Source organism: Echeneis naucrates, chromosome 1 (genome assembly GCF_900963305.1).
Source record: "Echeneis naucrates chromosome 1, fEcheNa1.1, whole genome shotgun sequence".
In the NCBI taxonomy this organism is placed as follows: Eukaryota; Metazoa; Chordata; class Actinopteri; order Carangiformes; family Echeneidae; genus Echeneis; species Echeneis naucrates.
In genome coordinates this window covers 10218482-10244809 of record NC_042511.1, presented here as the reverse complement: position 1 = coordinate 10244809, position 26328 = coordinate 10218482, and the positions used below count along the sequence as shown (strand labels likewise).

Sequence of the window (26328 nt, the reverse complement as noted above, 5' to 3'; positions counted from 1 at the left end):
TCCACATGAGAGAGCCAATTAACGACAAAACACTGCCCCCATGTGCATACTGCTACATAAGCAAGATGCTGAAGGATAGACATTTCCTTGTCCTCATTTAGCTCCTAAAACTGAACAGCTAAGGAAAGTAAAGCGTTTAAAAGAAGGGGGAAACAAAAACAATCGGTGCGTTGCCATTGGCAGCGAAATGAAATGTTAACAGTTTGTGAAGCATCACACCCTCAGGGCTCCCATGAGAGACAGCTTCATTTACTGATTAAAATTCAGATCAACTGTGCAAAGGGCTTCCAGGTAAGTCACACTGTGGTCTTCCATGCTCTCGAGTGACTTCACACATGAAACTCAGGCTGAAAGGATTTCTTATTTACCAGATCAGGAAAAATTTGGATTGTGGCGAACTTCCAGTATTTTTACAGATTTCCGTAGGAAGTCAGAAATGTGTCTTTTGGAACCCAATGCAGTTTAATACTACTTAAATGATATATCTTCTCGTAAAAGATCCAGTACTTTTAATATTCCAGTTGACTGCATGTTTACATGGTGCATATTCTTAATATGGAACTACTAATGGACTGATCCAGCACGCTCAGTATTAACTGGTATAGTGCTCTCAAGGTGGTCATCCCTTCAAACATAACATTGAGATTGTAAGAGGGCTTCATAAGACACAAAATTTCAGGTATTATTACACCATTATTTCCCTTTGGTTCTTGTACATTACATTTATTCCTAAATTGTCCTTCATAGCAAAATACTGCACGATTAAACACAATTGATTACTTTTTCTTTGCATGGGCACAGAATAGAGCAGCCGATGACATTAAACTGATTCAGACAGCCAGTGTTTAAAATACAACATAAGTAAGGCATTAATCCTGACACCTTTCAGGGACAAGGGAGTATAGTGTGCTAGTTTGCTTTAGCACAAGCACTCATGTCAGCCACTGCCAGCTGTAACATATCAGATTAAAGAAATGAAATCGTTTTGATACATCTACTGACATCGCTGTAATGTCACACTGCTCATCTGAAACTGTCTGTCTGTGGCTTAGACATGTAGATGGTTCCTCCGCTGTCACTGCTTTACTGTTCACAAAATCCTTACCAGCTGAGAGCAAAGTTAGCATTAGACACTAACAGACACTAACACCGTGTCAGCCATTATCAATCACAGGCTTGCAAACTACCTGAGCAAGTAATTCCACTTAATGCTTCGATACATCTTCAGGTCATCCATTTTGGTCAAAATAAACTCCTCAGATCTTCTTGGTCTGGGGATGACGGAGGATCAAACATTTGACTGAATCTTTCCACTAAATATCTTGATGCACAGTGCTTCACCTGTAAAAGGGGCATAAAGCTTGAAATACCTAGTGTAGATGAGTTGGCAGTCACAGATTTAGACTTTTTTCCCCACTATATGGTAAAACCACAGCATTGTATTTTTGATTGGCAAAGAAATGCTCACTAACACAGATTTAAACACACCTGTGAACAAAATTCAGGAGACATAAACCTTCTGTGTGCATAAAAAGTCTCAGATCTGTTATTTACACAAATGAAAAATGGGGGTTAAAACAAATGTTCTGTATAGTTATTGTTGTTCAGTATACATTTCCAGGAGTGGCCAATTGGGGTGGAGCAGCTCCTCTCTGGGTAATATACATTAGCGGCCTAATTTCTTTGCATGGTTTTTTATTAACTTATATAAATAAAGATTTCAGCCTAACAGTGCAATTAGAGGATGAAGTATAACTTATCACAACACCATAATTATTTGTCAATCAAATGATTCATATTTTACTAAATTTCGAACCTGAACGCAACAAAATAGGAGTGATATAAAATAAATTGAATGCGCAGCAAGGCTAGAGCTTACAATAAACACAAGAATACAAATTCCATGATTTACTACTTAATTATTCAAATTTTGGAGTAATAAGCCATTCTGCTAATAGTAAATGTAGTAATTAAGGCTTCCCAACCCCACTGTGCTTGTGTTAAAATGCTGTGTAATAGTTGTCACTGGTGCTGACGATGTCACTGTTGCATTCCAGAGATTTAAGGACCAGCTCCAGTGCAGGTTTTCCCACATTAAGGCTGTACCGCTGCCTGACTGCAGACAGGATGTGCAGGACGTGGCAGCCCTTCTCTGCATCTAAAGTCACAGGAGGAAACATCTGTCACCATACAGTACAGGATCTGGCCATGCAAACTGAAGTTAGATGGAGAAAAATGGATGTTTCGTTTTTTTAGTATAAAATGTTATTAGCAAGAAGCATACAAGAGTCATAATTATTCTTTGACAAGAAAATAAAAAGCTTTGATTTTTGGTAATTTAAATCAATTATTGCTACCCCCAACACTGCTAGATTGTCACTCAGTCAAAACTAAAGCCACAGTAAGCAAACATCTCATTGCTTATCATGAATTTAGAGTAAACAGTAAAAATACTTACACTTCTCTCTCCTTGAGTCCTCCCTGATGATGTCTTTGACAGCTATGAATAGATCTTTATCCTGTGTGGTCACCTTGTGAAGAGCGATGGACATATCAAAGTCTATAATAAATTCTCAGAACAATAGGATAATAAACTCGGAGAAGGCGTTCAGTATATACCAGTTTCTTACATGATAAACTTCATCCTGCGACTTGACCTTGCGGTATATGATACCCTCATTCTGCATCATTTCCAGTGTTTCCTTCAGAAGCTGACGGAGCTGCTGGTAGCCAGACACACCTGCTACTGGCTCCTACACAGAAACAGAGGATAAAGAGAAAGCCACCGTCAATTCTAGAGGACTTATGCTGTACAACTAATGCTTACTACAGTTAAGTATAATCATTTATTGGTAGGACCAATAACTGCCACAGCATTCATTAATGAACTCATGAAAAACTGGTTTATTTCTTTATTCTTTGCTCCATTCTCACCTAAGACAGACACTTAAGATGAAGGCTAACGTTTGATTTTTCCTTCCACTCTCTACCACACCGCTTCAAACAGAAATGGTTCCCATATGATTATTCTGGTCTACCTGGTCAGCAGATGCTGTTTGTGGCTGGCAGGAGATGAGAGGCTGGAGCAGGTCCTGAACGTCATAGGGTCTGAACCGGCTCACTGACTTCTGCTTCAAGAAATCTTTGATGATATTTGTTGCCTTGCTGAGAGAACTGATGGTTGTGTCACTGAAAAGCAAAGCAAAGGTCAGGCCTTAAAAATATTCATACTCATGCTTGAAATGAGCCAGTGTAATGTGAAAAGAGTGGCTTGTAAAAACAACAAACTATCCCCAAACTCCAGCCTTAGTAAGAACTTTGTCTCAGATTTTACTGCTCTCATCAACCATTTTTACTATTGCTTCTGGCAGCAGTTTTCAAAGAGAAAGGCTTTAGAACACACTCTACACTATTTCCAAATGGAATTGGAAGCGAATGAAACAGAGCTAAAATGAAAATGAATACTGTACCTACATTCGTCAGGTTACATTTCTACTGAGGCTGCTTTGTGTCTGCCATTTGTTAGAACATTACATACATCAACTGCTCAAAGATTAAAAAAAAAACAAAACAAAACATCAATATAGCTTTAAACTGTTATTTTGTTAGTTTGAATTTTGTGGTTCTCTGTCAACTGTATTGAGGTATCTATAAAATGTTATTGTGCTTTTAATGATACACTTTCTGGTGTATCCTTAAAATAGTTACAAAATTAGGCCAATTGCTGCACATCTATCTAGTTGGTCACTGTGACTGGTCATGTACACACATAGACAGAAGAAATCAGCGATTCTTCTGTAATTGAGCAGAGAGATATGAATAACTATTAGTGGAAAACAACAGACCATCCACTTTATGTTTGTGCTAATTAAAAAAAATATTTGCGGGGTAAAAAAAAAGACATTTTGGGATAAACAACACAGTCTCTCTTTATTTGTCTTGATGAGGGATCTCACATTGCTAAAATCTACATGAAAGAATGGCTGTTTGTACCTCCCTGCATCACGTCGCAGCTGAAGCGGCTTGTCATAACACTCTCTGTAGAGCCGGGGAACCTCCATCATCCACTCTATCTGGACTGCCATCACTGGGTCGTTCACCTTATCTGGGAACACACACGGACAGAGATACACGCATGATATATAGGCTGCAGCCAAAGATGGCATATACTCGCAAATAAAAAATGTGCTACGTGGTTGTGTGTTTATGAGAAGGAGACATGAAGATAATCATAAAACAAGACTGTAATCCCACAATAAGGATTGCTCTTGACTGGCACTTCAAGTTTCTGTGAAGTAATACATGTTTTTGTTTGAGGACAGGCTCTGTAAATATATATAGGATAAATGTTGGTTTTCTTGTGTTTTTTGTTTTAATACTTGAAAAATTTAGCTTTTTGGTAAGTTTCTAAACATGGATGGTGAATTTCAATATCAAACAGGTAAAACAAAGAGACTGACAGCAGTCCACTCCACTTACAGTAAACGAATGCTGTGATTTCTCTCTGTTGTCGCGACGTCTTGACCGGCCCTCTAACTCGGAGCAGCTCGCCTATCTCCAAGTGGCAGCGATTCTTTTGCGCCTCTCTCAGCTTCTTTATCTCAGCAGCTAGGTTGAAGCCTCCCTGGGCTGGAACACTTTGCTTTACACCAGCTAAAAATAACACATCAATTTAAGATTTTACAGTTTGGCGTGTGGGAATCATTCTAGTGGTAAAAACTAATTTTAGAAGCACCATTGAATACATTTTAAAATCTCTTCACTATAATAATTGAATCACTAAAAAGCTTTTAAGAATCCACGAAGACGCATACTTTTAAGCTGCACAACTCAAATTTGGGGAGCACAGCAGGATAGTGGTTATGTATGCAGGGTCAGTTTGTAGTTCTCCTCGTGTTTTTGTGGGTTTCCTCCCACCATCCAAAGACATGCATGTTTGGGTTAATTGGTGACTCTAATTTGTCCGTAGCTCTGAGTGTGAGTGGTTGTTGGTCTCTGTCTGTCAATGTATGTTGGCCCTGTGATGGACTGGTGACCCGTCCAGGGTGTACCCCACCCTCAATGTGAGTTGGAACTGGCTCCAGAACCCCCCGCGACCCGGAAACGGATAAGCACATTTTATCTACTACTACTACTCTGTTTTGATGTGGCCACCTTTACCCTTCCCTCTAGTCATCACTGTATGAGCTTGAGAAATGTTATGATGAAAAGCTCACTGGTTAAAACTTTTTGTTCTTCCACACAGCTTAGAAAAATGTACCTGCAAATTAAGTTCAAATATGGCCAAGCCAATCACATTAAAGCAAGCAGGAGTTAAAAGATGACAAGACCACACCTGACGGCCGTAACATGCTAAGAAAAATAGTACACCAGCCAAAGTCTGGCAAGAAAAACACTGTAAGCTCACAAGCCAATGTGTGTTGATACTGAATAAAAACTTTATTTCCGGTTGCTTACAGTCAAACTCCATAAACTCCGTAAAATCAGCTATAAAACAGTGGCATAAAGACAATACAAACTATTTACTATGTAATAATAAGGTCTATGATGTGGTCTGATTTGCTACACAGTGCCCTGACAAATTAATGGCAAGCATCAAAACGTATATTGTAAGGTTAAGGTGCAGGTTAATGGCAAACTCACCACACACAATATCAATACAACTCTGTAATACTAAATTAAAACACTTGCAAACTTACTTTGACCAAGAGCTTCCTCTCCTTTCTGCAGGTAATTTTTCCAGCACAGGCAGTTTATAACGCCAGTTCCATCATCCACTGTCAACGAAGGAGGTAAAGATACTGAGAATAAGACTGTTATGCAGGTAAGATGTGTTAGTTGAACATTGAAACAAGCGAGTGTGTCAGTTTAGAATCATCACTAGTAGATATACACACGATCTTTCTCCAGTGGTGGTTATCCACAACCTCACTATACACTAGGACAGAGGCCATTATATCTTCCAATGTTTTACACAATCGATTAGTACGTGGATACTGTTATATTTCCTAATATAAGGTCAGAGACACTTCTATTCTCCCTGGTTGAGTGACCTAAGGGCTTATAGATAAGGACATACAGGGAAGGAACAAACTTGGAAAACACTGTGCAAATTTAGTTATCGACTATCAGCTAAGTAGGAAAAAGACACTCTTGAAATATCACTCAGCCAAGACCGTGTGATAATGTGGATAATGGTACCCGAATGCATATCCACGCACATTTTTTAAAATCCAGTTAAATCTCATATTAAAGAACATGTGGTAAAATAGTGGAACTTTGTGAGACCTGAAAAATACAGATCGATTACCAAACAAGGCATCCTCCTTAGTTAATTTCCTGTCCTTATGTAACTCCTTTGTGCCAAGCTGACATAAAGTACTTCTGTCTGAGACATCTGTACTCCTGGTCTTTAACTTCTCTGGGTCGAAAAAACACTATTTGTACTTAAAAGTACAAACTCGGAAAACGCACCAGAACAGTAAGATTACCTCCATAGCAGAAGAAGTCTTCTCTTTCTCTCTTATAAACTACTGTCCCAAGTATATCCACTTTGTAGATTGGATGTGAGTTATAGAAATATATACCTGTGAACAGTAAAAAAAAAAACTAAACCAATTAATAAAAAACATTGAATACAATCATTGTCAACATATCTGATTCGCTTGACTTGTTTACAGTGATTTCTGCAGTAAACAAGTACAGTAACGCTGGGCACTTAGTTATTAAACCAGTCATGTTATTATTTATGTTAAATTAGCAGTGCAGACGTATGAAATTGAAATGGTACAACTAACTTTCCAAAAGTGAAGACTAAGCAAAAGGCGAATGAAGCAACTGGAGCTTCTTCAGCCCAACAGTGTTGTTACCTGGCACCTGCATGGACTCCGTCATCTGGAGGATGTCTCTAATGTACAGCCTGGCGAAGGCAGAAAAGATCGGATCCAGTCCCCACAACATGGAGGGGGACTCTTCCGCTGCTTCCATCGAAGTCGCCTCCATGTAAGCATTAGAGCAAAAGCAGATAACCTACCCTCTTTTCTGATTTTGCCAGATGGGCTAGCAGTCTCTGGCAAGAAAGCAAGCTAGCAACAGAGCAAGTTGCAAGTTTGTCAATTGACGCGCTGTTAACTTGATTATTTTCTTTTTCTTTATCTCCGTAATATGCGTGTAAATGTCTGCGTTACAGAACAGCAATTAATTTTTTTTTTTTTTACGTTGTATTGGAAGTTTGTTTTCCCCGTCTTTGCCTCCGTGCTCCGCAATGGTTTATGGGATATGTAGTTCCGGGGGGACACAAAGAAAGCGGCCCGTTGCGTTTACCGAAGCAATGCTGTGCGGTAGACGCAGAATTACGGAGAACACGTAGCACATTACAAACTAACAGTCTCTCCTTACGAAAACGCGCCGGCGTTTAATCGGGAATATCTCGGAATATCCGCCCGCATCAGTGGCGTTTAGTCTCCCGCACAGAGGAGGGCAGCAGGAGACTGACGTGACCCCGCCAACCGGCCAGCACGCGGAGCACTCAGAGAAAGAACCGCAACCGCGCGCACACGGGAACGCGCGTCGACACTAAATCCGCTAGATTAGTAAACCCGTCCGACACCACCGGGAAAGATGACTACTTTTACCGTTTCAGCTGCTCTTCTTACATGGACCGGCTGCACACGTTTTCACAGTCGGAGGTACGAGTGAGCAGCTCAGTGGAGTACAAACTGCTGAGAAGAACAGCGCACTCTTCTTTTCTTCTTTTGGGTTTGGGGAAAGTGCTCACGGGGTTGTCGGGCCGGCGGGTCGTCAGGAGTTGGATCAACGACGAGCTTCGGGTGCAGCTTTATTCAGATAAAGTCTTGTTTCTGTGGATTTCAAAAGGCTAGGACACTTCTGGGTGAAATTACTGCTGGCACTTTAGGTCCTAACGATGACCCATGATGTGCGAAAGCGCTGTTCTTTGGGCTTGCCTAGACAGTCAAAAGCTAAGCTAGGTTTTGATCCCAACTATGTTCAAAGCTACAGTCCGTGTTGATCAGAAGGACATTTATATCTAGTTAATGGGACGGCTGTGTTACTCCTAAATAAGGATACCGACACCACTTAGGCTTTTTCAAGTCAGTTCCTTTGTGTAGTTCGTCAGTGAATGACCCAGGATTCAGCATGTCATTTTTTAATTTCCGTAAAATATTTAAATTGGGAGCCGAGAAGAAGAAGAAACAGTATGAAAATGTGCGCAGAGATGAAAATCCAGAGGAGATATGGGACATCATTGGTGAATTGGGAGATGGAGCCTTTGGAAAAGTGTACAAGGTAAGATTGCAAGGTAGAGAGCAGACTTTCCTCTCATTTCATGCACACACAAAATCAGATGCCAGCAGTGTGGCCTCAGTTTTGCTTTTCTTTGACCCACCCACCATCTTCAAACCAATGTAAGACTGCTGATCACCTTCTCCACAGTTAGCCACATGTTTTTCTTACCCTGCTGCCTGGGAAATATATTTGCATGTGACAGACACGTCACATGACATGTGAAATGTCACTAGATCCAGCTGCTGCTGAAAACTGACATTTACTCAATTTTGGCAAGTAAAGCAAGGAATTGACCTAAAAGGTCAAGTCCTTGGTCATATTCATTCAGATTTCCATTATATTTCTTACAACACAGTGCTGTTTATGCAAAGAGATCAGTGTCATCGTTTTAATAGTGCCTTTGTTTGGTATTACCTTGATGCATAGCTGGAATCACTAACTTTATTTACATGCGTGACAGTAAATGCTATCAAACTCCAGGGCTCTATCAAGTCTGTGGCTGATAAAACCAGTGGACATGTTGTATTTTTTTTATTTTTTTTTACTTTGTTGCCAATGGCAAGGTTTGAAATTGTTGTGTAACTTAGTATCATGCTTAGCTCAAGTCTAATCCACTCGCAGTGATTAAGTCACAAATTGCCAGTTTCCCAGCATTCCTCTGTAAGGCTCACATGAACTAGGCCTCTCGTTTAAGACAGGAAAAAACTACCTAAACATCATTCCACATCATCATTATATGGAAGCACTTATTTTTATCCTACCAGCAGTGGCACTAAAAGGAGGTTGTGAAATACTAAGTTGTGGTGTTGTGTTTATGTGTTACGGTTTTGGACTTTTCCACTTGTGCTGTACCACTCCTCTCCAGCCTCATGGGTTAAAGCCCCGCAATATTTATTACCAAGGTATAGATTGTTTTGTTTTGTTTTTTTTGTTTGTTTGTTTTATTTTTGGGTATATTTTGCTGAATTGTATCTATAGCTGACCACAAAACACTGGCAGGTCACCAGGAAGTGGCTGAAACCCATATCACAGCAGCAACTTCATTCAGCACATCCTGCTTTCAACAAAGCTCAAGCAAACAGAACTGTCCAATCTAACAAGACAAGTGCCATGTTCAGCTGATTTATTGGGACCTGCAACAAAGCCAAGTGGTATTTGTTGTTCTCAAGTTCTTTAAATGGCTGTGTGAGGTGTTTGTTGCAGGTGTAAGGTCAAGTCCAACATAAACCAAGTTTGGCATCTGTGAGTCTTGCAGATTGTGGGAAAGAACAAGCACACATTTTCTGAATTAGATCTCAATATGAGGCAAGATGAAATATGATTAGGTGGATAAAATGGGTCCTCTGGCAATACAACAGTCTAATATTGTTCTAATCCCACAGGCCCAGAATAAACAAACTGGCATCCTTGCTGCAGCCAAAGTTATTGACACAAAGACTGAGGAGGAGTTGGAGGACTACATGGTGGAGATTGACATTCTTGCCTCCTGTGATCACCAAAACATTGTCAAACTGCTTGATGCTTTCTATTATGAGAGCAAACTCTGGGTGAGTAGTGAACAGCTCTCTGGAGTCACAGTGCCAGGAGCATTTTGTCTGTATATAACCAGAGGAAACTATAGGCCTTGACACAGGAGTCTGATATAGTAGGGTTGCGTTCTGATGCACAAATTAGATCAATGCTGTATGCAGCATTCGTGTACATAACTTCATGTGTCTTTTATTTTCAATGCTTTCAATGCTGTACTTTTATTTCAAGTTCTATGTAGTGTATGCGATGTCCTCTTCTGCAATTCCAATCAAAATTTGAGACCGAAGTTCACACGAGTTGCAGGAAACAACAGCTTTTAGAGCTTTTAATCATTGTACCAGTTTACAATTCATATGCTTTTGACATTATCTTATTTTCAAGTGCCCATTTTCATCATTACATTTACCTCTGGAGCTATCAGACCTTTGTTTTTACAACATAAAAGAAATTTAGATGAATTTCACACCATTTGGCTTTCAGTCTCAGCTCCTCCTGTACAGCTTAGTTATGCAGATACAGTACCTGATTCCATTTACTTTTTGCTTGTGTCAGTAGATCCGATTATACCCAACACCTTAACACAACGGAGCTCTCCATTAATAAGTAAATAGTGTACGGGGAACTCACATTGGCTGTGAAGATTACAGGTTGGTTAAACCGGTAATTCAGGGGTTTTCCCTTTCCTGTCACAAATACCATAAAATATTTAATCATGACCATTTAAGTAAATAACATACTGAGCTTGGCAGATGACATCTTTATACTTGGTGCAAAAGCCTGAGGATTCTTTAAAAGAGAGGATAAAATATATATGCAAAATTCACATTTATAATTCAGTGAGATGATTCATCAGTTGTCGTGTGAATTACCATGCCTAGACTTTTTTTTCTCCCAACACATGAGCATTTAGACGCTGATGATTACCTGACTATTTAATTTCAGTGCATTTCATTGTGCGCTCGGCCCTTTTCCTCTCCATTGTGCTTGGAACAATGGTGACAGCCCAGTGGGGGTTGTGTGTTGATTCTTATCTTGGCTGTGTGGCACCTGTTTGTGCAAAGATGAGAGTGTTCAGGGCATTTCCTCCTGAAGATGAAAGGTTTCATTCCACATAATCCCAGGAGTGTGTTGGAGGTGACTTACTTTACAATAACATATTAAATTTCTGTCACCCACTGACATGTGTGTCTTTGCTACACTTTCTGTATCACAGCAACACTTCCTAGAGTCTGTTGTGATGCTTTTATGTGAAATAGGTTGCATTTTCATCCTTTTAGGCCTTGAACTTGAACCCTGAAAGTCTGATCATGTTGTGTCACACCCCCCCTGTAAATACCACATGAATGGATGAGTGAATATGTGGATGCATACTACCGAATATATTACTATGTGTCAAACAAACAAGTGAAAGAGGAAGCCACAGCCCTGGCCTATGGTTCCTCTCTGCCAGCTGCCACTCTGAGAAATCACTGTGGAGGCCATTGTGCGACAGCAGAGACACAAAAACAACAGCACGCCTACAGAGAAACACTAGAAGTGTGCTCGTTTTGAATGGCTTAGACTTCTCTGAGGCTTCTGGCATTGTATGTCTTGTTAGGGCTTTGTTGTTGCAAGTTGAGCCCTCTTGAAAAACTGAACTTCTGGGATTTGGGGAAGTAGGCTGCTTTAAAAGACATTCTATGTTGACCCAATGAACTAAGCAACCAACGCATAAACCACAATGAGTTTCTCAATGGTAAGAAAATTGTAGATATACAGCTGCTTCCTGTTCCTTAGGTTTAACAGTGGGCTAAATCATCCTACAAATCTCAGTGTAAAGCAGAGAGTTAGCTTCATGCTATAAGATGGTATCATGTTTATGCTCAATGAAGACAGTCAAGATTGCTGTACCTTGTGCCATAATCATACTCCCCAGATATTCTAATCCTATTTACCAAATGAGGCTTAAGGTCTGGAAATCTAACTAGCAGCTGTGTGAGACCCTTTCCACAAAATGGCCCCAACTGGGCCAATCCTCTTACGTCAACAGCCACATTGAAAGCTCCTAAATTCCTTTAAGGGCTCAGCTGAGTTCTTCATTTCACGCAGGTTGGGTAAATGTTCATTCTCAAGTTACTTAATTTCAAGTCAGTAGTTGGACTATATGATTCAGATGATGATGATGAGGCCGTATGCCCTTTATATGTATGCAATGAATGTTCCAGTAGCCTAAATAATGGTTTCCCTCTGAACTTTAGAACCATCCAGAGCCTAACAATAGATTTTTGAACTCGGTAGGTTCAGCCAGGGTAATAGCACATCATGAATGGCCTGCACTCACCTCCATTTGAAATGAATTTTGTAGGGCAACTTGCTGCTAAAATCTTAATATTAAACACGTAATAAAGACTTTTATGTACAAAAAAATAAACAAAACCTCTTTTTCAAATGTTTCTTGTTGGCAGATCCTCATTGAGTTCTGCGCAGGAGGGGCTGTGGATGCTGTCATGCTCGGTGAGTCAGCATTTCTTCTATGAGTAAAGGTTTTAACCAAATGGGAAAGTCTTCAGATAACAGCAAAGTGAAAAAGGCTAGATAAAATGACCACATACACCACCAATATATTACAAACTTCATTCATTAATGCAGTGAATGCGTGTTAGCCCGAATTACTGACTATGATTGGGTTGTATTTTGGGTGAGGAATGCTAAGCATATATTTGTATCGTCTTGGTGCCCTTGCAGAATTGGAGAGGCCGCTGACAGAGCCTCAGATCAGAGTGGTTTGCAAGCAGACTCTGCAGGCCCTTGTCTACCTCCATGAAAACAAAATTATCCACAGAGACCTGAAAGCTGGCAACATCCTCTTCACATTAGATGGTGACGTCAAGCTGGGTAAGGTCGAAGTCAGTTCCAACTATTAACACCAGGATGTACATTTTTCCAGTCATGGTAGCAACAGACCCTGTGTCTTCCTGGATCCTATAAGACCCACAATCTGTATCATAGATGGTAAATGAGTATTGTTACACAATGTGAGGATAAAACTGTAAACTTTGTAATATACACAGAAATAGGCATCAGCTCACTCTGCAAGAACATTATTTCTGGCTTAGTCTTTTTTTTTTTTTTTTTTTTACTTCTAAAGGGAAACAATCTTAAATTAGTTCACAGTCTGGCAATGTAGGCTGTGTGCCTTCTGCTATGGTCCTTGGGTATTTTCCTCACTATTGAACTATTATTAATGTCACATACAGTCCTTGTTCTTGCAGTCCAAATATATTGTTACATGTTGTCTGAACAGATGGAAACTGTGTAAGGCTGGATCATAAAGATCAGCCAAACAACTTTGTCCCTGTGAAATTTGCCATGCTAATTTTTATCCTTTATAATGCTCAAAGTTTACAAGTTCACATGATCCTGCTTGTGAAATTACACTATGTGCATGTTAAACAGAAATGAAAACTCATGCTGCTCTTGCTCCTACTACATAAGATTTCCACAAGCATTTGACATAGATAGCTGACATATTTACTGGCTGTTTTGACAGTGACTGAGATAAGGCATCAGAGATCTATCTGTGTTGATCAGCCAATGTCAGATGGCCATCTTCTAGGTCAAGGTTGAACATGGGTTGGATGCAGTGTCAGTGGTAGCATGATTTGACATCAGTTTAATGATACCAGCATTTAAATATCCTTTGGCCAGCGCTATTAAAATAGAGAAAGGTTACTGTGCAGATAAACACAAAAGCTTGTGTCCTCTTTTTTCTGATGTATCTGTTCTATACACATCAAATCCACTGCTTTGTGAAAGGGGTGTTTGTTGTCCCTTTAAAACTTCAGCTCCCCTTATGCAACTCATTGGAATCTTAACCAGACACCTCCCTCCTAAAATGCTGCAATCTCAAAGTCAAATTCACTCACACTTCAGACAGCTTCTGCTAAAGCCAACAAAGATGTAATACAAGTGAATTCACAGAGAAGTCAATAGCAACTTCTTTGAGTAGTGTGTGGAATACATGCCAAGGAAACAACTACATAAGAAAATCACTGTGACCAAAACTCCATACTTCTATTGTTGCATGCTAATTGCATTACATCATGACGATGTGCATTAGTTTTTCTTAAACAACAATTGTTCAGTCCTCAGTATGTGCATAGACACATGTTTCCAGCAGATGCAGCAGCATAACTTACTGAGAATGAAGGTATGAGTCATTGCTGGTGGATGGAACAGGCTCATTGGTGGAAAACAAAACAAGCATTTTGTCCAGTGAATTAGCGTGCACACAGCCTTGTCTGTGCAACTGCCTGACGGGAAACCCTGGTGGCATTACTTGCACACGATGCAAACAAGGCATGATGCCATGTAAATGTACGAAGGGTGGTAAAACAATTTATGGCTTCGAAGGCTTTGCTGTTCTATGTTAATTTAGTGGGCTTGCAAGATTAATAATTGTGCTGCTCAAGGGTACAAGTTTTTACTTTGGACTTCTTTGGGTTGTGCGGCTACAGTTGGAAAATTTGTGTAGGGGTGTGTGCCTGCCAGCTAATTATGGTTTGCCTTCCATCGCATGTCTCCCAGCTGACTTTGGTGTGTCTGCCAAAAACACCAAAACGCTGCAGAGGAGAGACTCATTCATAGGAACGCCTTACTGGTGAGTGGAAAACTGATAAAACATGAATTTCTACTACTTTTTATTAGAAGCAGTTTGACATACACTGCTACTTAAAGGCAGTCCTGCCATTATACACTAAACATTTAAGATTTCCCTTCCTCTCTTTCAGGATGGCTCCTGAGGTGGTGATGTGCGAGACTTCCAAAGACCGTCCATATGACTACAAGGCTGATATCTGGTCCCTCGGGGTCACCTTGATTGAGCTGGCACAAATTGAGCCACCCAATCACGAGATGAACCCCATGAGAGTCCTGCTGAAAATAGCCAAGTCCGATCCTCCTACCTTGATGCAGCCGTCACGCTGGTGAGTCACAGCGTGAAGCCTTAGTGTCTTTTCAGGTAGAAGGAAGAGCAAACCTTTAGTTTACTGTTTTAAATGTCCATTGCCTTTACTTTTGTATAACCCTCAAAAAAATTTTAGGAATGTGATTTTTATTTTTTTTATTTTTTTTTATGAGCTGCACAAAGCAAATCACATTCAAGATTATTTTTCTACCACTTCCATTCTACAGGTCCCCAGAGTTCAGTGATTTCCTTAAGAGGTGCCTGGACAAGAATGTGGACAACAGGTGGAACGCAACACAACTTCTGCAGGTGAATTTTTCTTCAACATTCACTAATTGTTTCAACCCTCAGCTTATGAACCCCTTTTCAAATATACCAGTTCCATCAACCCCATGCCTAGCTATTTAAATCAAATGGTAATCCTTTTTCCTCACCCATGCCAGTGTACCACCTGCCATTCAGAGCATAAGCAGGAGAGTCCTAGACGACATCTGCTTACCTGCATAGGTCTTTGTCTCATACTAAACCGTATGTCCTGGCATGACTGACACTCATCCTTTGTGCTTGAGCTGACGCAAGCAGAGCAGGATTTTCTTTTTCCATAGCGTTTAAGATGCTTGGCCAAGTCAGAGCCACTTACTAACAGAGAGTCAGTGAGGACAAATCCACACACAGACACAGGACCTAAAGGATTGTTCAGCAAGGAAGAAGACTCGATGGGCTTAAAAATACAAAATAGCAGCCTGCCACCAATGAAGGTTTTGATATCAAAGAAGCTGCATATTCTAAGACCTGCGATAGAATACGTGCAGCAGATTTCTAAACCGAAAAAGGTGAGGAACAAGACATTTGTAGAGTTTGTACATGACTTTGTATGAAAGACGTTTTCTTATCAATTTAGTTAATTGTTTACTGAGAAGTACACACAAACAGATCAGCTAAAAATCCTCCAAGAGAGATCAGGTAACAGAAAGATGCAGCTTCCATTTTTGAGCTTGTATTGGTCAATGTGCATTTGTTGTGTCTGTAGTCAAAGTAGCCACAGCCTTTTTACTTTGAGCATCTATGTGCTCAGTTGTTGGGAGGGTGCAGAGCTTTTCTGCAGCAGGTAAAATCTTCACGATCTGAATCTAAATCAAATCTCGATTTTAAAGTCGTGTTATTTTTAGGACTGTAAAAATAAGATATGAATTTCAATCAATTAAATGAAAACAACAAGCAGATTCATCACTATTAATGGTGTCCTCTGACACCAAAAGGGATGTTTGTGGATGGTCTGTAAGCACCCTGTTGCTTCATTTTCAGGGTACAATGAAATAAACCCACCTATACTGCTACTGCTATGAACCAGATGAAAAATAAGCTGAACTGTCTGAAAGGACATGATTATGTAGTTTTTTTTAGGTATTATATAGAAAGCTGCCAGTGCCCAGTAGACCAAAAGCATAAAGGATGAACTACACAGGGACAGATGCACTTTACAACCTTACATGCAAATTTATGATCTGTCCACGGTTTCACTTTCTTCTCACAGCAAATATGGACACATAGAATTAATTAAGATGAATTATCCCGAAGCATTAGATATCTTTTCAAGTCAATGACAGCACTGGTTATTTTTCTTTGTCTTGTGCACAGCATTCGTTTGTAACAAGTGTGACAGACAGCAAGCCACTGAGGGAGCTCATAGCTGAGGCAAAGGCTGAGGTCACCGAAGAGATTGAAGAGCACAAAGAGGAAGAGGAGGAGGAAGAAACAGAGGCACATCTGGTGGGTAAACGTTAAAAAAATCAACTGCTTTTGCAGTGGCTAATCAATGTGCTTGCTCTATGAGATATGAAAATATAACTTTTACTTTCTAAAAAATTACATTGACAGAGTCATTTAGCTTGTTTTACTCCGCTAGCACTTAAAATATATTTCAGTTTCCACACGAAATACAAAAAGCCACAAGTCTGCAGTCCCTCAGGGCTACTATAAAGAGGAGTATAATAAGTCACACAGTTCCGTGACTGGAATCAGTTAACCAACCCATTAACTCACTGCAGATTTTTTTTTATTATTATTTATTTAATTTTTGTGTGTGACATTTGGAAAACCAACCTCCCCAACATCTATTATCTCTATCTCTTCTTCAGGGCCACAAACGAGCCCCATCTGATGTCAGTGTCGCCAGCTCAGAGGATGAGAAGATACCCCTCTCTCCAACCATCTTGGAGTCTGTTCCTGAGAAGATTGAGCCAGTTGTACCTCTGCCAAAACCCACTGATGTTGCTGTGGCCAACCATGTGGTGGAGGAACCTGTCACACCTGCAGCAGAGGAGAGTCCAAAAGAGGATCCTATAACTCAAGCTGAGGATGGAGACGTAAGACAGACACCTGATAATGAAAAGCTCCCAGAAGCAGCTGCAGATGTTGTTTCACCAGAAAAAGAGACTGAACCGGAGCCACTTGTAAAGGAAATGCAGCAGCTTGAGATAGCTGTTGAGGATGAAAAGGAAGTGGATACAGCTGAGGTTCCCGCTAATCAGGAGGCCACTATAGAGAGCTCAGAGGTCCCTGAGGCTCCTCTGGAAGAAAAGGAAGCTGCTATGGAGGAATCGAGTACACCAGTGGAGGAGGAGGACCACTACAAACATCTGAAAGTGACAATGACACTGCCAGAGCAAGATAAAGTTCTCCCACAAGAAGAAAATGGAGAGAAACCTGCAGACAAGGATAAAATGAATGCAGAGGATGAGAAGAAAGTTCCAGAAAAAGCTAAGGATGAGAAAGAGAAAGATTCAGATTCTGGCAGTGGCTCAGCTGCAGATAACAGCAGCACAGACCTGAATCTGTCCATCTCTAGCTTTCTGTCCAAAACTAAAGAGCCTGGATCTGTTTCCATTCAGGTAACAGACAAAACACACGCTCAAAAATAAGCTCCTTCATATCATCACTCTCAAAATACCAAAAGCTGTATGACAGAACTGCTGTGCTGCACTACAGTTTATGTAAATTCTTTCTTTCAGGACACCAAACGCCAGAAGAAGACTTTGAAAAAGACTCGCAAATTCATTGTGGATGGAGTGGAAGTCAGTGTGACAACATCAAAGATCGTCACTGACAATGACACCAAGAACGAGGAGATGAGATTCCTTAGGTATTTACCTGACTCCACTTACATACACCCCAGGCTTTGCTTTTATGCAAATACTATGGAAATGAAGCTGAGCCACTGTATGCAGAGTTGAGCTCTCAAAACGCTCAGTCTTTGTTTTACTTAATTCTGCTTCTTTACTCTAAACTTAGCAAAGCTCTACATTCCTAAGTTCTGGGCAAATAAAGATGGTATCTGTTCAATACAGTGACTTTCTTTCTGTTAGAAAAAGACTTGCACTTCCCATTGTTTTTCTTTCCTCTTTCTCCCCACTTCCTTTCTTGCCTCCTCCCACACTACTCCAGGCGCCAGGAGCTGAGGGAACTGCGTCTTTTACAGAAGGAGGAACAGAGGGCGCAGCAGCAGCTCAGCAACAAGCTCCAGCAGCAAAAAGAACAGATCTACCGCCGCTTTGAGCAAGAGACCACAGTAAGTCGGTCAACCAGAACTAAATATCTTCTCTGATTTAAACTCTGAGGTGTGTCAAACCAAGTTGCAACTGTGCATCTAAATTAGAGCTGCACAACCAATCAAAATCACAATATAATGGAGTGCAATATCCAATCTTTTGCAATTTTTTGACAGAGGTGCAGCTTTGGCTCCGTCAATGTGGTGGTGCCACAGAAGCCCCTGCCATACAAATCAAATTCTCCAGGGGCAAGGGAAAACGCTTGTGTGGCAAAATCCTCAAAAAAAATCACCATCCTTATCAATTTGTTAATATGGATATAGCAGCTTTACAATTTGATTTAACTGACCATAATGGGGTAATTGGATTTCTCTCTGTCTCCCATTTGGTCTCAGCCTTGAGACCAAGGGCACCCGTGCCAAAATCCACACATGTACCCTCTGAAATAAGACCAACACTTTTAAGGTTACTAGACTTAGATATCTATTAATAACCTTGCTGATCTCTGATTTCACTAAAGAGGAAATAGTTTTGTCTGGGGCATCATATTCTGCTGAAAATCGGGAGTCTGGATTACCAGTTTCAAAGGATTTAAGGAAAAAATAATGTATTGAGCAGACATCAAACATTGGTTGATATGTGCATTTTGCTATGTCTTATGTGATAGTAGATGTCTGATAGGAGACAAAGATATGTTTGGCTGTCAGCGCATGTAATTGGCAGAGAGGCTGGCAGGAAGTAGGGAGAGGGAGGGGATTGACATGCAGCATAGGTCCCCTGGGTCGGAGTCAAAGGTGGTGAACATGCTACTCAACTGTCCATGCTGTCTGCTGGACTTTTCTTAAAGAGACTAAAAGATTTTAGTCTCTAACATATGATCATTACATATGAATTACTGCAATTTAATTTTATCTTTCTTCTAAAGTCAGAACAAGAATTTATTGTTGACGTTTAACTGAAAGATATTTCAAAACATGTAATAAGAAACTTTGGGAACATCTGCTGGGGGAAACTTGTAGTGGATCATAAGATATGCCTAGATGTGAAAAAAACGACTGACTCTTTCTGTGCTTCTTAGGTGAAGGTTTGCTTTGAACTTCTGAAAATATAAGTCCATCTAAATGTGGTAAAAGCTGTAGTTTGTGAATGACTGAGTCATGTTAAGGACGGCCATACTGTTAAATTTCTGTATATCAGTTTGTCAATCTGTTCATCAATGCTTCTGTTTTCGGTTCTCTGCATCACATTAAATAATCTTCAGTGTTTATAGCACAGCTTGCTTCATACACAAAAGTTAGCAATCAAAGGTCTTTGTCAGATCTTTTAACAGGGACGCACACTGTGCTAATTGCATCTCAGTTTATATTAGTAGCTTTGCAGCTGCTACTGTTTTATTGCTTTTGTCATATATCTTCCGTCTGAAAATGTCTCTGAAGATTTCACACAGCAAAAGCACAAAACACAGAATTGCTTCTTTTTTCAGGACACTTGGTTTGATATGACGTGACCCTCTGTGTACTTTCAGAGTAAGAAGCGTCAGTATGACCAGGAGGTGGAGAATCTTGAGCGGCAGCAGAAGCAGACAATTGAGAGGCTGGAGCAGGAGCACACAAATCGGCTCAGGGATGAGGCCAAACGCATCAAAGCTGAGCAGGACAAAGAGCTTTCTAAGTACCAGAACATGCTGAAAAACCGCAAAAAAGAGGTCAGCAGTAGATCATACCACCTTTCATTTCCTTTGGCTTTTTATAACCAGCTGCACTGGAGAGCTTGCAAGGCTCCTATTAATAGTATGTTGTCTTAGATATACTTAGATATTTAAATGCCTGTCTGATCTGTCTTATAAGTGTTTACTTAACGTCTGTTCAGCCATGCAGTGGCTAAATCAGTCTGCACTGCCACCTCTGATTTATTTCTTTATACAGCTCTAATCTCACCGCACCACTTGCCTCATTTTGCTTCCATCCCTTCAACCTTTCCTTCCTGCTCACTGCTGCCTTCACGCAGGGCAAACAGGAAGTAGGACTTTTACCTAAGCAAGTGACAGATGCAATCATGAAAGGTATTAAGCAAGATGCCATTAAAGTCCCACCATATGGCCTAATAACCAGGGCTCCTTTTGCAGTGGATTTTGAACTTTGAATTTGCTCTCTCAGCTCTTTTGTTAACTAACAGTCCTCTAAACCTTCTTACCTTCCTAGTTTGGATTGCAGCTTCATGGTGTGTGTTTGCAGCTTTCAGTTAAGTGTGCAGGAAGATCACACATTGTGATCCACAGAGAGTGCTGTCATGTAATGATTCAGTCCATTCAGTTGTCCTCCTATGCAGGATTTATGTTCACCCCCCATACCACCATGTGTTTTTGTAGCCCCTTCAGACTATTTTCTTATGCCAGTAGGACAAATGACACATACACAGCTGCACATGCACACCCTCGATTTTCCCATTCATCAGTACATGCAAAAGCACTAACGCAGAGCTGAAGCATAAAAAGATGGATGTTTACTGCTGATAAAATTGAACTAAAACCTTAAAAGTTCAGCACTAAATAAAATCAGGTTTTTCACTTTACTAACTTTGGAAAAATGACTTTTGAATAAATGTACACAGTTAAAGACATATACTGATTATAATATTCAAGCATAAAATGTCAGCTTCCTCCTGGTTAGCTGAGCCAAGTAGGCCAGATTAATGTGACTGACAAGAAGGTGAAACAGTAATGACAGATGTTAACTGTCTGGTTCATCAGTTCAAGATGCGTTTAGCCTGTTGTAAACTTGGCAGTAAGCCTGTAGACCAGCAAAAACGCACAAGCTCACATACTGAGCTGGCCCCATAGAGACAATTCAACCGTAGGTTTTAATTGCAGGAAAGATGTTTCCTGTCAAGGTGAAAGTGCACTAGATTTCTCTGGATGTTGTTGTGAATGGAGGTTCACTATGTGTTTGGACTAAAGAAACTGAGGTTGTGTTCTTGGCTATTATAGTGTTGTCTTCAAAACCAGTAAAATATGTATCATCCTTGGTCCAGGAACAAGAGTTTCTCCAGAAGCAGCAGCAGGACCTGGACAGCGCTCTGAAGAAGATCATCCAGCAACACAAGCACGAGTTGGCCACCATTGAGAGAGACTGCCTCAACCATAAGCAGCAGCTTCTCCGAGGTAAGAGGAGTATCTGACCAGCTGATCCATGTCATTTATGACTAAAGGTAGTTAGTTTGTTTGCAAGACTTAAGCAGCATTTAAACTTTCTCTGACCTCCGTGTTGGAAATGTCCACCAAGTCTGAGGAGTTTGAAAATCTGCACCATTATCCCTACTGTTAAGCAATGCTTCCTTCCACTGTGACCATTTAGAACAACACATCTAATGTGATAAGATAGCTGTCACACAGATGAAAAGTGGCTCTTTTTTTATCATAATAATAATAATAATTATTATTTTTATTTTTATTTATTTTATTTTTTTTTAATCAAAAAAGCCTACCAGCAGTCAGCTTACTACTTAACATGTAACCAAACCTAGTGAAATACGTTTCAAACCTAAGTCTGTGTGCATGCATCATCATTTAAATTTCATCATTTCAGGTGGTAACATCTGGCAAGTTTACTACTGTCAGGTGCTTCCACTCAATAAATCCATCATATTTATTATTTACTTATTTATTACATTTTTATGGCACAGTGGCCAACTGTTTTTTCCCAGTCATATCTCTTTTTAGCACGTTATAGCACTGAATATCAATATGTTTTTAGGAGGCCATATCTGTAGTAAACAGGTCAGCTGCAGCCCTGGCAGACTTTATTGCAGTGAACAGCAGCTCCTTAGCTGTTAGTGCTGCTTGGGACTTAATCCCAAGATGTAATATGTCAGGAGCTGCATGAACAATACTTCTCAAAAATGCTCACTTGACAAAATCATGGTTGAAGAGCTTTCCCCTATGAGTAGAAACCGTGACATAGTTCAAAACTAAAAAGCTGTCACATCAGTAGTAAAGTTAATGGTGGTTTATGCAAGTCCCAAGCTGACAGCCATTTGCATGTATTGATTCAACTTTGGCCAGCATCTGTTTTTGCATCTCCTCCACTGCAGATCATGCAGTGAAGTTGAGGCTACCCAAAGAACAAATGAAAGGGTTGGTTTTCCATTCATCTGTTTCAGCACGGGAGGCTGCTATGTGGGAACTGGAAGAGAGACATCTGCAGGAGAAACACCAGTTGTTCAAACAGCAGCTCAAAGATCAATACTTCATGCAGAGGCACCAGCTGCTCAAGAGACATGAGAAGGTACAGATGTGGCTGGTTATATCTCTGAACTTTATATTGAGCTTTAGTTGTTGCTTTTGCCTGGCCTCAAAAATATTCTGTACCTTTTAGCAAAGTAAAAACATCCTCCTTCCGATCCACCATCTTTCTACTTGCTTATGCAGGAGATGGAGCAGATGCAGCGTTACAACCAGCGCTTAATTGAGGAGATGAAGAACAAGCAGACACAGGAGAGAGCCAGACTGCCCAAGATCCAGCGCAGTGAGGCCAAGACTCGCATGGCTATGTTTAAGAAGAGCCTTCGCATCACTGGAGCTGCTATCACCCCTGAGCAGGAGAGGGAGAAGGTCAAACAGGTAATCACTGGAACAAAATGGAATGTAATTACATCATAAATTTAAACCACTTTTCCCTTGTTGGAGCAGTGTAAATACAAAAAAAGCTGTGACGTCTGATTGTATTTCTGTTTTCCAGTTTGCAGCTCAGGAGGAGAAGAGACAGAAGAATGAGAGGCTCCACCAGCACCAGAAACATGAAAACCAGATGAGAGATCTGCAGCTGCAGTGTGACGCAAACATTAGAGAGCTTCAGCAGCTTCAGGTAAACACCTAAAACAAAATCCATTTGAAACTTTTACTGAAAATTTCAAAATTGAAATTCCATGAGTGTTACGGGTAATTATTCCCCTCTCTTGGCATGTACTTTGATTTTAGTCTTGTTTTACTTTGGACACAGTGTCATTAAAAAAGGTTTTTACACTTTACTCCTCTGTGTGTCTCAGAATGAGAAGTGCCACCTGCTGATTGAACATGAGACCCAAAAGCTGAAGGAGCTGGATGAGGAGCACAGCCTGGAGCTGAAGGAGTGGAGAGAGAAACTACGACCCAGGAAGAAGGTGAATTATCTTTCACAGCTTATCAGTATGTGGTTCTCCCACTAAACATGACCCCTGAACTGTTCAAGGTTCCTGATAAGACATTCTCACTGATCCTAGGCCAAATAAATTCTGTTGTTGTAGTTTTTCCTTCCACAGAATCAAACGTAACGGCAGTTCTGGCACAAAAATGTTTTTTTGTTTGTTTGTTTGTTTGTTTGTTTTTTTGTTCTGAGACTAGGCTGAACACATTTTCCTTATTCTAAGAAGCTCTCATTACTGACAGTGGGTTCCTAACTGCTGAGAGAGTTACTCATTAGTTAAAACATAGCGTGTCGTGGAGTTATCAATCATATCACTTGGTCTTATCAACAGTTGTCGTGAATGAGTCATATTTGGAGAGCCCTAAAAGCACTGACTGACTCACAGATAGAAAGCTTTGCCTTCCACCTCAGTCCAGTATCACTGCTGATGCTGCATCACTTGTCAGTTTCACCCAACCCAGCCTCCACAGAGTGAGCCATCCTTTTCTGGCAGTGAACCATGGACTTGGTTCTGGCGTTGCTTTTCTAAACCACTGATGAATGTATGCAGACACTCTTGTATATTTTGTTGCAGAAACAAACAGACATTCAGTTTTTCTGTATGTCAGCAAGAATATAGTTGTTTTGGAACAAAAACATAATTTCCCGTGTTTCCCACAGGCACTGGAGGAAGAGTTTGCCAGGAAGCTGCAGGAACAGGAAGTGTTCTTTAAGATGAGTGGAGAGTCGGAGTGCCTTAACCCTTCAAACCAGAGCCGCATCTCTAAGTTCTACCCAATCCCCAGTGTCCACTCCACTGGTTTCTAGGAGGAACCCATATACATATGCAGTCTACAAATGTTGCGATAACCACACACACTCGTGAAGAAAGAAAAGACTGGACCTTTGCTGCCTTGCTCTCCTTCCCTGATGCTGTTTAGAAAAAAAAAAAAAAAAAAAAACTCGGATCTTTACACTCCCTTTTTTTTTGGGGGGGGGGGGGTTAGTGTTGGACTTAGTTCCTCATTCATCTATAGCTCTGCAAGACTATTCCTTTTGTTCATTAAGAAGCATTCATACCGTAAGATCATTTTGAAGGAGAATTTCAGATTTAGCGCTTCAGTAATGACCTCAAAACTGCAGTACAGGTGAAGTGAAGTACCTCTCTGTCAAGACTTTTTTTTTTTTTTTTTTTTTTTTTTTCCTCTCTTCTTCTTTCTTTTCGGCAGGGGGTGTTGTAAAGACACATGTGCCTGTGGAATCTGATGTTTTAGGCTTTTAAATTTGAGATCATCTTTTGCTGCTCATTTAGCTCTAATTTAGACGTTTGCACTAATGGATTTTTATACCACTTAATTTGGTTAAATAACAAGCTGAACATTTATAAATTGATCAAATAGAATGTATTTCTGGTGAAGGATGAGCACATTTTTAATATCACTCATTGTGAAGAAATGGTGATACACTATATTTTTCTGAAATCATTCAGTCTGTCTGTGTTGGAGAGGTTAAGATGTCTGATCTTTATCAGTGAACTTTGTTATTCATGGGGCTACGCATAGTCTCGCATCAATGCAAGACATAGGAAGTTTTCCAGCAGAAATGATTTCTTATTTCAGGGTTTTCCTTCAGAATGCCTTCCTGTTTCAAGCATTTAAGACTTGAGACTACAAGCAACAAGCAGTACGTTGTGCTTGCCATGAGACACTTGGCTGCATATCACAGAGGAAGTATGGAGATGGTGTTTACAAATATAGACGAGAGATCACTGTTAATTGGACACTATGGAAATCACAGTGGTGGCTGTCAAACAAGCATTTAAAGTGTCTTTTTTTCTTTCTTTCTTTCTTTTTGAGGTGACACCACTTATTTTCAAGCTTAAGTAATGTAACTGTAGGAGCTCTTCAAGTTCTTCAGGGATGAATAAAGAATGCAATTTTCCATTGGTGTCCATTAGTTCTGTACATTTTAGGAACTTAAACAACTCTTCTTTTTTTCTCCAGCCCTGGAGTTGTAGTGGATAATGTGTCCTTTGAATTTGCTATGATTCTTATACTGGTTTGCTACCAGGTGTATAATGAGTAGGCCTGCATGGCTTTGTCTTCCTCTTTTTATTGAAATGGTGATACTTTTTTATTTGATATGCTAGCTTATAGCCTTAATACTTCAAAAGTGGATATACTGTTTACCTTTAGATACTTTGGTCAAACTCTTGATTTATTGAAGCATTTAACAGTTTCATAAAGATTCAATTCAACTGTATTCAAACAAACAGAAAATGAGCTTTTTGCAAATGATTTTTTTATCTAGCCTTTGGTGTTGAGCAGTATAAGATCGGCAAAAATGGACCTGACTGGTTTAGGCCATCTTGACCTCTGATCGGTTTATTTCATCATCTCATTTTCTTTGATTGGCTTTAAAGTTCTCAAATGTATTTAATAACTGAGCTGTTATGTAAAAGCCCATCCTGAAGGAGTGCTGTGCACCGTTGGCAGTAGCTATTTATATGAAATAACTGAGCACCTGTGCTGTAGCTGACTTACTGGCGATTTGCAGCGTGCAAAAATAGAAATGGCAAAAATCATTTCTGTCAATTCTTGTTCTGTTTGTCAGACAGATTCTCTGAACTGTAACTGATAAAATTTCTATAACAAAATCATGAGGCGTTTTTAAAGGTCAAATAGTTTTTAGAATGTCTGTGCAGTGTAGATTTTCATTTTGCTGTAAATAAACAGTTTTCTCTCTACTGTGTTTAGTTCGTTTGATCTTGAATTGAAAAATCTTAATCATATTTTAAACATAGTAAAAGGGATAGTGCTCCCAAACCTTTGGACCCCAT

General features: G+C 40.1%; 2 protein-coding genes across 3 annotated transcripts; one reads left to right on the top strand and one right to left on the bottom strand.

The window, feature by feature from the left end:
• Positions 1-527: 527 nt before the first annotated feature.
• Positions 528-7790, bottom strand: stn1 (STN1 subunit of CST complex). Its single transcript, XM_029509556.1, has 9 exons — positions 6870-7790; positions 6492-6587; positions 5700-5777; positions 4480-4653; positions 3994-4105; positions 3039-3189; positions 2631-2753; positions 2459-2531; positions 528-2158 (listed from the first exon to the last, which is right to left on the bottom strand). Exons 1-9 carry the CDS (start codon positions 7000-7002, stop codon positions 2001-2003), a joined length of 1098 nt encoding a protein of 365 aa, XP_029365416.1. The 5' UTR covers positions 7003-7790; the 3' UTR covers positions 528-2000.
• LOC115046655 (serine/threonine-protein kinase 10-like) lies at positions 7315-26233 on the top strand. Of its 2 annotated transcripts, XM_029508365.1 has the most exons (19): positions 7315-8307; positions 9690-9854; positions 12282-12330; positions 12562-12711; positions 14404-14476; positions 14607-14801; positions 15010-15091; positions 16421-16552; positions 16671-16673; positions 16921-17673; positions 17794-17924; positions 18227-18350; positions 19856-20035; positions 21361-21490; positions 22489-22613; positions 22757-22948; positions 23067-23192; positions 23374-23487; positions 24171-26233. In XM_029508365.1, exons 1-19 carry the CDS (start codon positions 8158-8160, stop codon positions 24315-24317), a joined length of 3021 nt encoding a protein of 1006 aa, XP_029364225.1. In that variant the 5' UTR covers positions 7315-8157; the 3' UTR covers positions 24318-26233. The 2 variants fall into 2 exon arrangements, with proteins under 2 accessions (XP_029364225.1, XP_029363388.1); XM_029507528.1 differs by lacking the exon at positions 16671-16673 and having other exon boundaries at positions 7319-8307.
• Positions 26234-26328: the final 95 nt, after the last annotated feature.

Bases quoted from the DNA above. Each gene is read 5' to 3' on its own strand.
- stn1 (XM_029509556.1), bottom strand. From the start codon at position 7,002: ATGGAGGCGACTTCGATGGAAGCAGCGGAAGAGTCCCCCTCCATGTTG. The intron at 6,588-6,869 runs GTAACAACACTG...TACTGTTCACAG, and splicing joins GGAGTCCATGCAGGTGCCAG to GTATATATTTCTATAACTCA. The intron at 2,754-3,038 runs GTAGACCAGAAT...GTTTCTGTGTAG, and splicing joins AAACAGCATCTGCTGACCAG to GAGCCAGTAGCAGGTGTGTC.
- LOC115046655 (XM_029508365.1), top strand. From the start codon at position 8,158: ATGTCATTTTTTAATTTCCGTAAAATATTTAAATTGGGAGCCGAGAAG. The intron at 14,477-14,606 runs GTGAGTGGAAAA...CCTCTCTTTCAG, and splicing joins TTCATAGGAACGCCTTACTG to GATGGCTCCTGAGGTGGTGA. The intron at 20,036-21,360 runs GTCAGCAGTAGA...TCCTTGGTCCAG, and splicing joins TGAAAAACCGCAAAAAAGAG to GAACAAGAGTTTCTCCAGAA.